We start from the raw sequence: 15,166 nt of genomic DNA, 5'->3' as shown, positions 1-15,166 counted from the left end.
AGCTGAGTATCGTCTACTCTGACTGGCACAAGGTCCCAGGCAGAGAGAGATGGTTGTCATCTCCTGTCTCCTGATCCTTTTAACTGCAGGTGCCAAGTGTGGAACCTGGGACTTCTCACAGGCAAAGCATGTGTGCTTTACCATTAACCTATGGCACCTCTACTATTTCTTGATGTGCTGTGACTTGGTTCTGTTTTGCTTTTTGTAAAGTGTTTCTGAATAGAAATAAATGTTATAGAATGGCAGAGCTGAAATGACCATTGGACTCATTTCAGCAGTACCATTCCAAGCTCAATGGCAATAATGGACTCCACCACTAAACTTGGGGCCCCTTCTAACATTGACTGGTTATTAATGGAGGTGCTGTGGGAGGAATAGGAAACCTGTGTCTCTAGAAGCTGGCCTCCATCATCCTTATTGCCCATGCTGGTGGGGGCTGATGGGAACTGGAATCCAACAACATCTGGACGGGCACAGTTCCCCCCTCCCTGGGCTAAAGCATGGCTCCTCTTGCGCTGCTTGATAATAGTGAGCAGAGCCCTAGCTCAGTTGTGCCTATGCTTTGCCGGCAAAAGATCCCCAGTTCAGTCCCTAGCTGTAAAAGACACCTGTCTGAAATGCTGCTGCCACGGTCATTGTGCCCTGTAAACACAACAGAGCTAGATGGATAAAAAAATCTGACTGGATTTCAGACCATTTTCTACGTTTCTAATACTGCCCAACGTGCAGGTTTGTTGTAAGGATCCTAACACAACTCCTGGGTTCCTCCAGATCTACGGAGGAATAACAGCAGCATGGGAAGGAACTGCAGCAGAGGCTTCTCCTACATGGCCTCAGATTTCCACAGGAAGCAACTTTTATATAGGAACTGCTCCTGCACTGCTAAACGTAATGTTGAAAAGAGCTCTATAAACAGTTACCGTATGTTAATTTAAAGTCACCTTTTCATAAGTATGTCACAAATGAAAAGAAACCAGCTTTTTATCAACTGATGGATTATCCATATGAGAACTGGTGCCTTATGGAGATTGGCATGGAGTTGTCTCCCCTACACAGGATAGGATTTCAGAGGAAAAGATTACAAGTTCACAAGGCAAACAGCCCAATTCTTTTCAAAAATTGATTGAGAAGTTAGAACTTGTAGATATTTGGAGATATAAGAATGGAGATGCTAAAGAATTTACACACATGAAAGATACAGATCACATTCAAGACTGGACATGGCTTGGTTGTCTAAAACGTTGACCACAGAGGTGTATAAAATAAGCATCTTACCAAAGACATTTTCAGACCATAACCCTGTCATTTGAGACTTTTAAAAGATTAGATTAAGTAGTTGTTTTATTTCAGTGTGTTATAAAAATATACTTCATAATAGGTGTGAACTTTTGTATATTTTTGAATAAGTATCAATAAATAAATTTTAAAAGGGGGGTCACCTTTTCAGTCTTCTGCAATTTAGCCCTCCTCCATTGCACTGATAGACTTGCTTAGATGTATGGATTTCATTTGGACAATTGGAGTTTAACCCATATTTTCATACTTCTGAAAGTCCATGGCCCAAATAATTTGAGCCCAGAACCTTCTGGTTATTAATTCATTCTATTTGTATAATTTAAGTTCTTTTGTAAGTATACAGATAAAATTCAAAACTGTAGACAATAAAACACTAAAACTTGGATAAGCACAGCAGCTAAAACAATTTAAAATGAATATAAAAACGGGATGTGCAAGGTTTTGATATTCCAGATAGATGTATGTATTAAAATTAAGGGATCTGGGAGAACAAAGGCTACATACATAACATGCATTTAAAGCTCTTCTCTCCTCTCCTCCTAAGCTTGGGAACTAGTTTGGTAAGATACTGGGAATGGTAGCTCTGTGATGGGTAAACCATAGTTCCCAAGATTGGGTGGGGGGGGGGAGAGAAGGAGCTTTAAATGCATGGTGTATATGCAGCCAAAGGCTTTACCTGGCACAAAGAAAACCACCTCCGAGGTGCCAGGTGAGCCTCTCTGAAGCCTGCATTCCCTAAGTGGGAGGCCAGCAAGGAAGGGCTCACTCTGGTCATGACTCAGCTGACTTCTATCAGGTGGGAAAACCCAGAGAAGTGCATCCGATAAAGATCTCAAGACCTAGGCATGTATGCATGGCAAAAAAAAAAAAAACCTTTCATTCAGAGCATTCTCTGTTAAAACGAGCAAGGCAAATGAGGCTGAGAAACAGACCCAGAACTATGAAAAGTTAGAAGCAAAGAGGAACGGGAGTTGAGTGAAGCTCGTACCTTTCTTCCCCACTGTCTGCATCATGGAGCATTCGAGCAATCTGCCGCATTTGTTGCTTGCGGACATAATCACGCACACGATACATGGCAGCATCCCGGCACAATTCCCGCAGGTCACTTCCTGAGTAACCTTTTGTTTTCTCAGCCAGCTCTTTCAAGTTCACAGCATTGCTCATCTGTTTCAAGGGCAAAGGATCCCCTCTGGATTAAATATGGAGAGTCACACATGCTCCCTAGGCAACTCTGTGGTAGTACTGGCAGCTGCACAGCCTTGAATCTGTCTGGGTAAACATCTATGACTTGGCAGATCTTAATAAATTTAGTGTTATGCTGTGCTGCTGATTTGGGGGGGGGCATGTTTGCATACATGTGTAAATAGGAATTAACTGAGCTGCTTGCATATTTGGACTTTCCAAGAGCATATCTGTGGGGTTCATCACAATGAGCTCCTGCACTTAAAAATTATCCCACCTTCCCCTAATCACTGTGGGTTAAACCACAGAGCCTAGGACTTGCCGATCAGAAGGTCGGCGGTTCGAATCCCCACGACGGGGTGAGCTCCAGTTGCTCGGTCCCTGCTCCTGACAACCTAGCAGTTCGAAAGCACATCAAAGTGCAAGTAGATAAATAGGTACCGCTCCAGCGGGAAGGTAAACAGTGTTTCCGTGCGCTGCTCTGGTTCACCAGAAGCGGCTTGGTCATGCTGGCCACATGACCCAGAAGCTGTACGCCAGCTCCCTCGGCCAATAAAGCGAGATGAGCATCGCAATCCCAGAGGCGGTCACGACTGGACCTAATGGTCAGGGGTCCCTTTAACTTTACCTTTTACCCATAATCAGGCTGCAATGGGGGAGGGTATGGCAGGGAGAGAGGGAAACTTACATTTTCTCCAGCAAGGATGAGCTTCAGAATATCCTGCCGCTGCCTTTGTGTCTAACAGAAGAAACAGCAGAAGAGAATGAGACCAGTATGCTTTGATCTGGAGGTGGACCTAAGAACTGGCCAAGGCACATGATTCAGCAACCTTACTGAAGCTAAACATCTGGATCTGGTCTGTGCCTGGATGGAAAACTCCATGGAAGCCCAGGTGTGCCACAGTGGGTTTCATGAAAGGCAGGATAGGAATTAAGAGGGAGGTCTTTGGGGACAAACCAAATTACATCTCCAGAAATGTACTGTCGCTGACAAGAAAGTGATCTGTACTTGTATAGTGCTTCCAGGTGTTCAGAGCACTTTACAGGGCTTACCTAGTTGTAACCTGTGGCCCCAGATCTCGGACTCCTGCTCCATCAGCCCCAGCCAACATGGTCAGTAATTCAGCCACATCTGGGGAGGCCACACTTTCTCCACCCCCGAATTAAATCAATCCTAATTGATTATATTTTGGTTGAATATTGGAGTAAATAGCCTCATTTTGCATAGGAATAAACCAATAGTTTTTAAGAAGGAAGTGTACTGGTATGTATTGCGGCAGATGTGATCCCAGAAATGGCATTTCCTCCTGGGTGTCAGAGAAGGAGGCAATGCCAATGGACTTAACACCCTGGCTTCTTTCTGAGCCATTAATCATATTCCTGAGTTTGCACATAATGGGCAGCTTTGGTGAACAGCTGAGTCATGGCTTGTGAAGGAAAAGGTACATGAACCTCATGCATATCCTGCCTTATGAAGCAGGAACTAGTCGTGTCATGGGTTGAAAGCCAGTTAAGGTATACATGCATCTACTAACAGTGCAATCCTGTACATGTTGACTCAGAAGAAAGTCTCTACTGAGCTTAGTGGGTCTTTTTACTCTCAAGTAATTGTGTAGAGGTGAAGGCTTTATGCTTGTGCTTCCAATTAACAAAAACATAAAATATGGGCGGAATATGTAACAGTGTGTCTAGAACAGAATGCTGAGCTGATATTTGAAGTACATTCAGAAAGGCCATGCGGATTTGGAAGAATCTGAAAGGGTGTGTGTCAGGAAGAAGTCAAGATCACAATGGGTGAGGAGGGAGATAGTCAGATATTCAAAAACTAGGATAAAGATCATGGCTTTGTCAGTGGCAGACCTTGGGGTCTCAAATTTCAGTGGCATCCTGCATGATGCCAAAATTCAGTGCCCCCCATGCTCCATTCTAAATAATAGCTTCAGCAAACACAGTGACACCCCGGAGGCTCCGTGCCCAGTGCACTCCCCATAATCTGCATCCAGGGCCATCTTTACCTGGGGGTGCAAGGGGTGTGGGGCACCTGGGATCCAAATTCTGGGGGCACCAGGCACTCTCTGCTGAAGCCGCCCAAGCTCTTAACTAGCTACGTGTTATGAAATAATACATAATTTTGATCAAGCTAGAAAAACAAAATACATATATACCTAGGTATTACCGAAATGTATACCTACTGTTTCACTAAAGGACTTCGACTTTGTGCGCTCATTTACCAAAGATGCGCCGTGCCAGCGGCGGTGCTTGTCATTCACAATGGCGGCGCTTGTCATTCTCAGCAGCGCCGTGCACGCGACATTAACTCTTACAAAATATTATGTTACGTATTGCACCGAGCTGCTATGCAGCACCTTTGACATGACTGATCTCGCGCTGCCTGCCTGCCGGCTGCAATAAACACACAAGACGTAACCGGCTGTACGTTTGAAAAAATAATATATACTATTCATTGTATTGAATTGTAGATTTCAACAGAAGTGACTCAAAGTTCAACGAAAAAAGTAGAAGACCCAGTGGGTCAGAGAGATTGGCTGCACTATCATCAAATAAATGAAGCGTTTAAATTGGACAGTAAAATTGGCTTCCAGGTGGAAAAATCAAAATTGGAGACAGAATTGTTAGAACCCAGTACTAAGAATTTGTCAAAAATGTACAACTTGCTGCTGAAATGGAATACACAAGACGAAACGGTTAAATCAGCTATGATTAAATGGGCTCAGGACATTGGTCATAATATTTTGTTTGCTGATTGGGAAAAGTTGTGGACCACCGGGATGAAATTTACGGCATGTAATGCTCTAAGAGAAAACATTATGAAAATGATATATAGGTGGTACATAACCCCAGTCAAGCTTGCAAAGATTTACCACTTGCCTGATAATAAATGTTGGAAATGTAAAGAAAAGGAGGGTACATTCTTTCACCTTTGGTGGACGTGCCCGAAGATTAAGGCATTCTGGGAAATGATCTACAATGAACTTAAAAAGGTATTTAAATATACTTTCCCTAAGAAACCAGAGGCCTTTCTCTTGGGCATTGTCGGACAGGGGGTGTTAAAGATGGATATAACCTTCTTTTTGTACGCTACAACAGCAGCTAGAATACTTATTGCGAAGTACTGGAAGACACAAGAACTACCCACACTGGAAGAATGGCAGATGAAGGTGATAGACTACATGGGCCTGGCAGAAATGACGAGCAGAATCCGAAACCAGGGAAGAGAAGCAGCGCAAGAAGAATGGAAAAAGTTTAAGGACTATTTAAAGAAATATTATAAAATTAACGAAAGTTAGAATGATGTTGGACTGGAAAGTAAACGGTTACTATTAGCAAGGGTTAAGACAAGGAGAATAAGGAAGATTAGATTAAATTTAAATTAAAATAAGGGAAGATTTGCTGAGTAATTGATAAGAATTTGGAATACAGAAAAGGGAGGCATGAAGAAGTCGGGGAAGAAAGGTATAAGAAATTAAGATATGAAATGGTACATGTTTTTTTTGTTTTTTTTTCGTTTTTGTCTGTTTATGTATTTGTTATATGTCTGTTATTGTTATAAAAACCTTGAATAAAAAATCATTGGTGTAAAAAAAGAAGACCCAGTGGGTCAGTTCATTCTCTAATCCGTTTATGCATAAGGTCCATATATGTGAAAGTGTCTATTCCACCTGTCTGTTCATAAAGTCCAACAATCCACACGAAAGGTTGTTGCAGTTCCACAGAATCCTTTCACAGAGTCTAAGACAAGGATTTATGGAATATTTGGACAGTGGATCTTATAGCATAGTCCTGTATAGCACAGCTGCTGTCCTGTGATATCATATATGAGTTTGCCCAAGACAGCGAAACAAGGCTAATATTCCGGAAATATTCAATACAATGAATAGTATATATTATTTTTTCAAACGTACAGCCGGTTACGTCTTGTGTGTTTATTGAATATGTTTCACGTAACCAGAGGTTTGTTGTTGTTTTGTGCCTGCCAGCTGCAGGCAAGCCGCACGAGATCAGTCGTGTCAAAGGTGCCGCTGACCCCGAGTGAAACTTTTCAAATTGCATTTTAATTTCATCACTTACAGTTCAAATTCATTTGGAGAAATTGTTTTTAAAAAGTGTGGCGTCTGGCATTAGCATAATAAAAGTTAATTTGGGGGCTAAACTAAATTTGGGGGCGCTGGGCGAATCTTTGCACCCTGGTGGCGCATATGCTAAAGACGGCCCCGTCTGCATCTGGCTTTGTTTCGTCTTTTGGGGGAGACTTCCTTTTATACAAGGGCATTTTATTCAGGCATCATACCAGCTGGGTAGCTGCTATGATGAGCTAAATAAATAATGCAAGTATATCAGCCAGTTTTTGCAAGCACAAGAAGATTCTAGCATAAGAAGACAAGAAGATCTATAGAAGATAAGACTTTGAAGATCTGCCTGCACTGCAAAATTGTCTGCCTGCTTCAGTGGTCAAGCATTGCCTTGGACTGGTCAGAAAAGACTCACTTCTGCCTGAATATGGGAGGATCAGCCACTCCCCTTTCCTGAAGGTGTACTTTAGGTTGCAATGAGCCATCTTTGAACAGGAATTGTATCCTCTGTTGTGGATGAAGCATTGTACCTCAGTAAAATGAAGCTGCACCTTTCCCTCCTTTTGCAGTCTGGATTTCACTTCCTGAGCTCCTATAAAGCCTCATACCGATCTATGTTGATGCTTACATAAAATTGCAGTCTTAAGTGAGCTTTTGTGGGGCTGTTGCATCTCCCGGTGGGGACACTGATCATTTGGAAAAGTTAATTTATTTTTTTCATTTTTTATTTTTTACTGGAGGGACTTCTACTCTGTCCTTCAATACCATTCCTAGACCAGCTGGACACATGTTTAATTGCCTCGTTTTCTAACACTTGGACCAGGAAGCAATTCTTAATTGTGTTCTGGCTGTTATGCAGTGATTTCTCTGGCATCTTCCTCGAGCATAACCCAATCAGTATTGAACTGGAAACCTCACTGTGCAATAGCAGAGGTGGACATGAAGCAGGTGTGAGCTGGATTTATTAGAAGGGAAGGTTTGCTTACAGGCAGGCCAATCTGGAAGGTAGTTGGCATTCTCCTCAGGATGGCTGGATCTACATCTTGTGGTCTGTTGGTTGCTCCTAGCACCATTACCTGAAACACAATTGGACCGTGATGGTCATTGATTGATCTTGTGTTTTAACTGATCAGTTAAATTTGCGTATGATTGCATATGAATAAAACAATGTTACTCATACTCAGAGTAGACCTACTGAGGTTAAGTCACAGGTCCATTTATTTCAGTGGGTCTACTTCAAGTTAAACTTACTGCAGGTGCCCCCCACTTGCCCGTGATTGACTCATGTGCAAACATGTATTCACACGGTGCCCCCAAATAAAGAAATAAATAAGTAATTTGATTCAAACCTGGAAATGGCCAGAGAGAGCTGGAGAGTCTTCGTGACTTGTAAGAAGTCTCCCCTCAGAGCCTGAAGAGGACTTCAATGAGGGTGGGGGAAGCCCCAAAGAGACCGGAGGTGCAGTGCGGCTTTGTTTAGGCTGCTCAGCCTCTGTGGCTAGCAGCTGACATGCGGGGTAGCACAGCAGCCACTGCAGCCACCACTTTCCCCTGCATCCTCCAGGCTCCGAGCTTCAACTCTAGTTGTGGCTATTTTTAGATACAGTATTTTTTGTCTGGATTGGAGAGAGTGTGGCAGAGAGGGCGTTTAAAGGGTGTTTAAGGGTGTTACCCACTTATGCAATTTTTGCTTATGCACACAGGGGCCCAGAATGTAACCCCAGTGTAAGTGGAAGGAACACTTGTACTCTTTTTTTAAAATAAGAGAGCATACTTTTTAGGTGACCCATGCATGGAGCAGACATCACCTTAGAAGAGGCAAATGTATAACAGGAGGGAAGGAGCACTGGTTGCCCCTGGCTTGTTTGCATCACCTGAGCTAGGTGGTGGTACCTGACAATTGGTTCCAGTCTCCAGACCATCCCAAAGGCTCATAAACTCTGCTTTCATCATGGCAGTGGCTTCATGGTCAGCTTCGGAGCGGTTCCTCAAGAAGGCATCTGACAGGAGGGAGAAAAAGAACAGTTTAGCAAAAGGACTGGGCTTCTGTCCTTTTCCCTGTGCTGGTGTCTGTTTTGACACCCATCTCTTAAATTGATATCTTGGCAACATTTTCATTCATATTATAAAGAATGCTGAAATGCAGTGGAATTCTGGTTCTTTCTAGGTCATCAGTGATTTCATTTGGAAGGTCCTACATGTTTGCAGATCTCTCTGCCCTCTTATGAATGGTTGCTGGCAAGAGCAAGAGGGAGAAGAACATGATCAATTGAATCGGGAACCTGCTACCAGTGGCTGCTAGGTATGATGGCTATGCTGCACCTCTGCTGCAATATGTCTTAAAATACTAGCTGCTAGGAACTGCAGGTGGGGCAGGTGTGTTGCACTCAGAATTCACATGCAGGCCTCACATGGGCATCTGGTGAACCACTGTGAGAACAGAGCGCTGGAACAGATGAGCCTTTGGCCTGAGCAAGAAGGGCTCTTCTTACGTCCTTATGCCACCTTTAATCTTGGGCAGAATCGCCCCAATCCCTCTTCCTTCTAGGAACCACAGAGAGGAAGCCCACTCTGTCCTGGTTTAGGGGAGTGATTAGTGCTTTTGTGAAATCAACAGCCATTACACCAATATTCACCAGCCTCCATTCTGACCAGTTTCCATACCTAGCAACCAACATACTTCACCAAAAGGAAAGTGGCAAAGACTGGCATGTTTAAGAGATGTACAACTGGGTGATCAAGTATGGATGCGAGTCTGGAGAGGTGAGCAATAAGCAGCCCTTGTTCACTGCTGCAGCCCATATTAATCCTTAGCATTTGGTGGACATTTTGATAGTTTTTCAGGAGTTCTTGCTAATATTTCCAGTTGCAATTAAGGAGATGGGAGATACAGGTTTCTGTCTTGTTTTTGTCTTCTGCTTCAATGGGTATCTTGCTTCCTTACACCATCAGTTGTCCCAGCTATGTAAGCAGGACACTTGGAACCATTGATGAGTTTTCCTAAAGCCTGATGAAATCTGAGGTTTACAAGCAGTGGTATCTGCTGGTTTTAGCTACAGTGGGTACATTTATTTAGAAGAAGTGTTTGTGCTAGAAAAATCACAGCCTCCTACCACTGAGCTACACCCCTTCCTCCTTCTAGATCACGGGTAGGCAAACTAAGGCCCGAGGGCTGGATCCGGCCCAATCGCCTTCTAAATTCAGCCCGTGTATTTTTATATGAGTAGAATGTGTGCTTTTATTTAAAATGCATCTCTGGGTTATTTGTGGGGCCTAGGAATTCATTCACCACCACTCCCAAAATATATTCCGGCCCCCCACAAGGTCTGAGGGACAGTGGACCAGCCCCCTGCTGAAAAAGTTGACCCCTGTTCTAGACTGTACAGCGCAGACTTCCGGTCTGTTGCAGACCAAGAAGGAGAGTGGATTTAGGTCTCCGGGGAAAGTCCGATTTTGTAGAGAAATTGGGGTCACGCAAAGGTGCTGTGGACTCCTAATAACCCCGAAAGCTTCGTTTCAGGTGTTGGGTACCCAGCTGCGCTCAGGAGCGTTCTCTCCACCATCCGAATCGCTCCTTAAAGGAGTGGAGAAGACTGGTGAGATTGAGATACGAGCACTAAGGAGTCATCTTCTAACTCTGAAACGAAGCCTCAGGCTCCTATAGGATAGAGTGACAGATTTTCCATGATATTTACAATTGAATCTAAAATTGAATGAAGAGTGAAAGTAGTGGACTAAATTAGCGGAAGATTCAGCAAAGTGGTGAGGTGAAAATAAGGAGGTCAATCCCGCCTCAGAGAGACTTTAAAGTGAATGACTTTACTTCCAAAGTGTAACGTTTGTATAAATTTCCCTACAGCGGGTCCTGATCGTATTGGGATTTAATACGGACGTCCTGCCTATCTGACACTTAAAGACTTATTCTATTTGGGGGGGGGGGAGAAGACCCCTTTGAATTACCGTATTTTTCGCCCTATAGGACGCACTTTTTCCCCTCCAAAAATCAAGGGGAAATGTGTGTGCATCCTATGGAGCGAATGCAGGCTTTCGCTGAAGCGTGGAGAGCGAGAGGGGTTGGTGCATTCAGGAAGCTATCAGCAAGCCTGGGGAGCTCGCAGGAGTTCCCGCAGGGCTCCCTAGGCTGCGGATAGCAGCCTGCTGCACGGAGCACGGGGCGCACTGAAGCAGAGCGCCCCGCGCTTCGGGCAGATATCCGCAGCCTAGGGAGCCCTGCAAGAGTTTCCGATAGAGAAAAAAGTATGACTGAATCAACCAATAACATACAAGATACAAGCAGCAATGATGGACTTAAAATAGGAAAGTAGGAAAATAGGAAAAATTGAATGGAGTTCTAAAATGTATGATACATGAAGACCAAGCAGGCTTTTTTCCTGGATGACAGATGAAACATAATATATTAGACAAGGTTGCCCTCTTTCACCGTTATTGTTTATAACTGTCCTGGAAGTTTTGTTGAGAAATATGAAAACAAGCGAAAAGATAAAAGGAATTAATATTGGTCGAAAAGAATATAAATTAAAAGCCTTTGCAGATGATCTAGTTATAATAGTAGAACTGTTATCTAGTGCAGTAGAAGAACTGGATAGTAGTGCTTCTGGTAGAAGTAGGAGCGAATAGAACAATTTGGACAAGTAGCAGGATTTAAATTAAACAAAAATAAAACAAAATGCTTGTAAAAAATATGGAAGAACATGTGAAATACAAACTGCAATGCAAAATAGGTATGTTGTTGTTTAGTCGTGTCCGACTCTTCGTGACCCCATGGACCAGAGCATGCCAGGCACTCCTGTCTTCAAAATAGGTATAGAGGTGGTAAAAAAGGTAAAATATTTAGGAGTCTGGTTAACACAGGGGTCAGCAAACTTTTTCAGCAGGGGGCCGGTCCACTGTCCCTCAGACTTTGTGGGGGGCTGGACTATATTTTTGTGACATGTTGAGTGACGTTTTCAGGTCACTGGTGGGTTCGTCATGTGCCCTCTGAATGTACATTAATCGGTCATTGCCTGTATTCAACTCCTTCAACACCCTTCTTCATTCAGTGACAGAGATGGCACCGCATACATTTTAGTATCGGAGATGTGATTGTCAGCTTCTTGTGAATGTGGAAATCCTTCTGCTAACAGAATAGTAACATAGCATAATAATGGAGGTATATATATATATATATGCCTGTTGTCTTAGTCAGGGGTCAGCACTGTACAATCTAGAACAGGGGTCAGCAAACTTTTTCAGCAGGGGGCCGGTCCACTGTCCCTCAGACTTTGTGGGGGGCTGGACTATATTTTGGGGAAAAAATAATAATGAAGGAATTCTTGGAAGGATTTAATAACAGATTTGGGTGGCATGCATACTTATGGTATGACTGCATTAAAACCCCACCTCCTCTTTCTCTCTGTGTGATTAAAAGAGACTATATTTAGAAGGGGGATGTATAAGGATCGTCGAAGGGCTCTAAGAGATAAAGGAAAGAGGAGTATAATGAATCATTAAAGTTAAAATCAGCTCTAATTCCCTGCCTCCTCCTCGGCATATTAAGTGAACAAGCGACCACCCTTCCATCCTCCCCTGTATTAGGTTATTTTTGAAACTTTACCCAATTTTTTTTCACTAAGTAGTATAAAGGACCTGGGGACTATTGAATTATACCTGTTTTTTGTTTGTTTGTTTGTTTGTTTGTTTGTTTGTTTTGGAGGGACTCTCTAAACTCTCCCACTTTTACAATTGCTGAAGCGACAGGGATTGGCTCTGCAGGAGGGTATTTTAATATGGACTGAGTTGGAAAGAGATGGAAGATTCTAGACTTTGACCCCAGAGGCGAAGATTGGAAATTACACCTACTCTCTGCTCCAAGCTTTGATATATTGAACTCACCTTTTCCATCATAATTTAAATTCCCTTTCTAAACTAAATCATTTTCGACCTTGCAAAGTTGAATGAACTCTGGATTCACTTAAGGACTTTTAACATTGAGGATATTTGGATAATTTGATACCTATGTGAAACAAATTACGATTCTATATTTTGAGGTCTTATCTGGGGGGAGCTTCAACGAGACAACAATCGTGGAAGACTCTAGTGGGATTGAGCCGACAAGTGGCGGAAGACATCAGAACCAACTAGAACTGATTAGGATTGATTAGGACTACTTGAAAATTATTCTTTGTTTATAGGAAAATTATTCTTCCTTATTTTTTTGTTTTTGTTTTTTTGATCTATTTGAAATAATTACGCAAATAGGGCTATATTTCAAATAGGCAAAACTCCTTGGTTCCCTTTAGGGGAACAAATTAAGCCTTATTAGAGGATTACGTTTGGGTTTTTTTTTTTTTGCAGGAAAGATCTTTAATTTAAATCCTAAAGTTTCTAATTTTGTGCGTCTGGACTAAAATATAATCTATATAAGGTGACCTAAGGTAATAGACATCTCAGCGTTAGTAGATATATTGTGGATTCAGAGAAAAAATTATGGAACATTCTGTGTTTATATGACATTATTTAGATTGGACTGGGCTTGGTCTGTACTTTTGGTAACAAAGACTCTACTCAGGTCTGGAATCCTGGGAGGAATATATTGGAAGGCACAGGATTTAGACAGAGCAAGAGAGAGAGATTGTGCGCCCTCTAAGGGAGAGATTAGGTAATAAAACTGACAATCTGGGAAAATAATGTAAAATGTTGGGGAAAAGGTAGGAGGGACCCCTGGGGAAAGGAAAGCATCTCGACAAGAGGAAATCAAAGATTTAGATATCTTGTGGCTAAAGATCAAAGAGGAATTTAAACAAAGCGAGGTGCATATGGAAAATAAATTAGGAGAGGTGCAGGAGAGGATAGACAAGAAAATAGAAGGGGCCGTAGGAGAGCTTTCTAGTAAAATTCAAGATCTGACAGTTAGGTCAAAATCAATTGAAGAAGCAAATAGGAAAATTCAAAAGGAGATGAAAGAACAAAAGAAAGAGACAGAAAAAATAAAGGAGGAAATAAGAGAATGGAACAATAGACAAGACCAACTGTCGGAGAGCTTAGCCATGGTAGAAATGCGGCAGAAACAGCTCAATTTAAAATTTAGAGGAGTCGGTGAAGAAGTAAATGAGAACGTGAAAGGAAAAATGATTAGAGAGCTATCTAAATGGCTAGAATTAAAAGAGGAAGAGGTGGCTTACACGATAGATAAGGCATTCAGAATCAGAGGGAAAATGCAGCAAGCTAAATCGGAAAAACTTGCTGGCGACTGCCTAGTGGTCTTCAATTCAATTGAGATGAAAAATATGATTCTAAGAATGAGCTATAAAAAAAACTAATAATTGAAGGAAGACCTATTGTTATATATAAAGAAATTCCAATCAGGCTCTTGCGCAAAAGGGACGGATATAGACAAATAGTAAGTGTCCTGAGAAGGAATGCCATACCTTATAGATGGGAATTCCCAGAAGGGATCACCTTCTACTACAAGGACAAGAGATTTAGATTGATGAATACCCAAGAAATGGAAAAAAAATTGAGAAGATACGAGAAGGAACTCGGGAAAGTGGAAGAAAGGTTGGAAGAGGGAGAGAGATTCACAGAGGAGAGGGAGAGAAAGAGAAGGAAAGAGAAGGAAAAAGAGAAAGGAGAGAAAGGGAAAGAAGTGGAGGAAGAAGAGGAAGAAGGTGCAGTGGGAGGAGAAGAAGAGGAAGAAAAGGAGGAAGAAATTACAAGGAACAGAAAAACTAGATTATAAGCCTGAGTACAAGCGCAGTACGAATTAAAAAATAATAACACATACGATAATGACTCTTAAAATTTTATCTTGGAACGTGAACGGACTAAATGACAAATCTAAAAGGAATAAAATTTCGAAGGTTTAGATGAAAAAGAACGTTGATGTGATATGCTGTCAGGAAACACACGTGGCCAAAAAACACAAACATATTTTGATAAACAAAAGGTTGGGGGTTGAATTTATCAATTCAGATATAAACAAAAAAAGAGGAGTGGTGATATATGCAAAAGAAAAAGGGGACCCTAAATTAATATGCAAAGATGAGGAAGGGAGAATTGTGGGGATACAAATTAACCATCAGGGAGAAAAATTAAATGTGGTAACTGTCTATGCCCCAAATACGAATAAAGCAGAATTTTTCAAAAAACTGGAACAAATTCTACTGGATTTAGAGCCTCATAAACTGATTCTACTCGGTGACTTAAATGGAGTTCCAATACCAGAGTTAGATAGAAGTGCAAAAAAGAAAAAATTGAGCCAAGGGAAATTACCAAGATCGTTTAAAAACCTTGAAGAAAATTTAGACTTGACGGACATTTGGAGACACAAAAACCCACTGATAAAACAATTCACATACTTTTCAGAGCCGCACCAGAGCTGGGGTAGAATAGACCAGATCTGGGTATCAAGAGAACTAGTAACAAGAGTTGAAAAATGTGAAATACAACCCAGAACTCTTTCTGATCACAATTCAATATCCCTGGAAATCAAGTGTGGAGTTCAGGGTGTGTATAGATGGAGAATGAATGAATATCTATTTGAAAATGAGGAGGTAATTGAGAAGGCCAAAAACACCTTAAAAGATTTTTTTGACTTA

The 15,166-nt window shown here is 41.9% G+C and overlaps 1 protein-coding gene across 3 annotated transcripts in view; it reads right to left on the bottom strand.

Moving 5' to 3' along the window:
* LOC310750564 (outer mitochondrial transmembrane helix translocase-like) overlaps positions 1-15,166 on the bottom strand; it is a 47,487-nt gene that overhangs the window by 4,051 nt on the left and 28,270 nt on the right. For all 3 annotated transcript variants that reach the window (XM_083588931.1, XM_083588932.1, XM_083588930.1), the window contains exons 6-9: positions 8,463-8,569; positions 7,556-7,645; positions 3,167-3,217; positions 2,285-2,460 (exon numbers count right to left, since the gene is read on the bottom strand). In XM_083588931.1, coding sequence (XP_083445057.1) covers positions 2,285-2,460; positions 3,167-3,217; positions 7,556-7,645; positions 8,463-8,569 — 424 coding nt within the window. The remainder of the gene's footprint in view (positions 1-2,284; positions 2,461-3,166; positions 3,218-7,555; positions 7,646-8,462; positions 8,570-15,166) is intronic.

This window comes from Podarcis filfolensis (assembly GCF_964270895.1).
Source record: "Podarcis filfolensis genome assembly, chromosome: 15".
Taxonomy (NCBI): Eukaryota; Metazoa; Chordata; class Lepidosauria; order Squamata; family Lacertidae; genus Podarcis; species Podarcis filfolensis.
The sequence above is the reverse complement of the archived record's forward strand: the minus strand, read 5'-3'. Positions and strand labels throughout refer to the sequence as shown.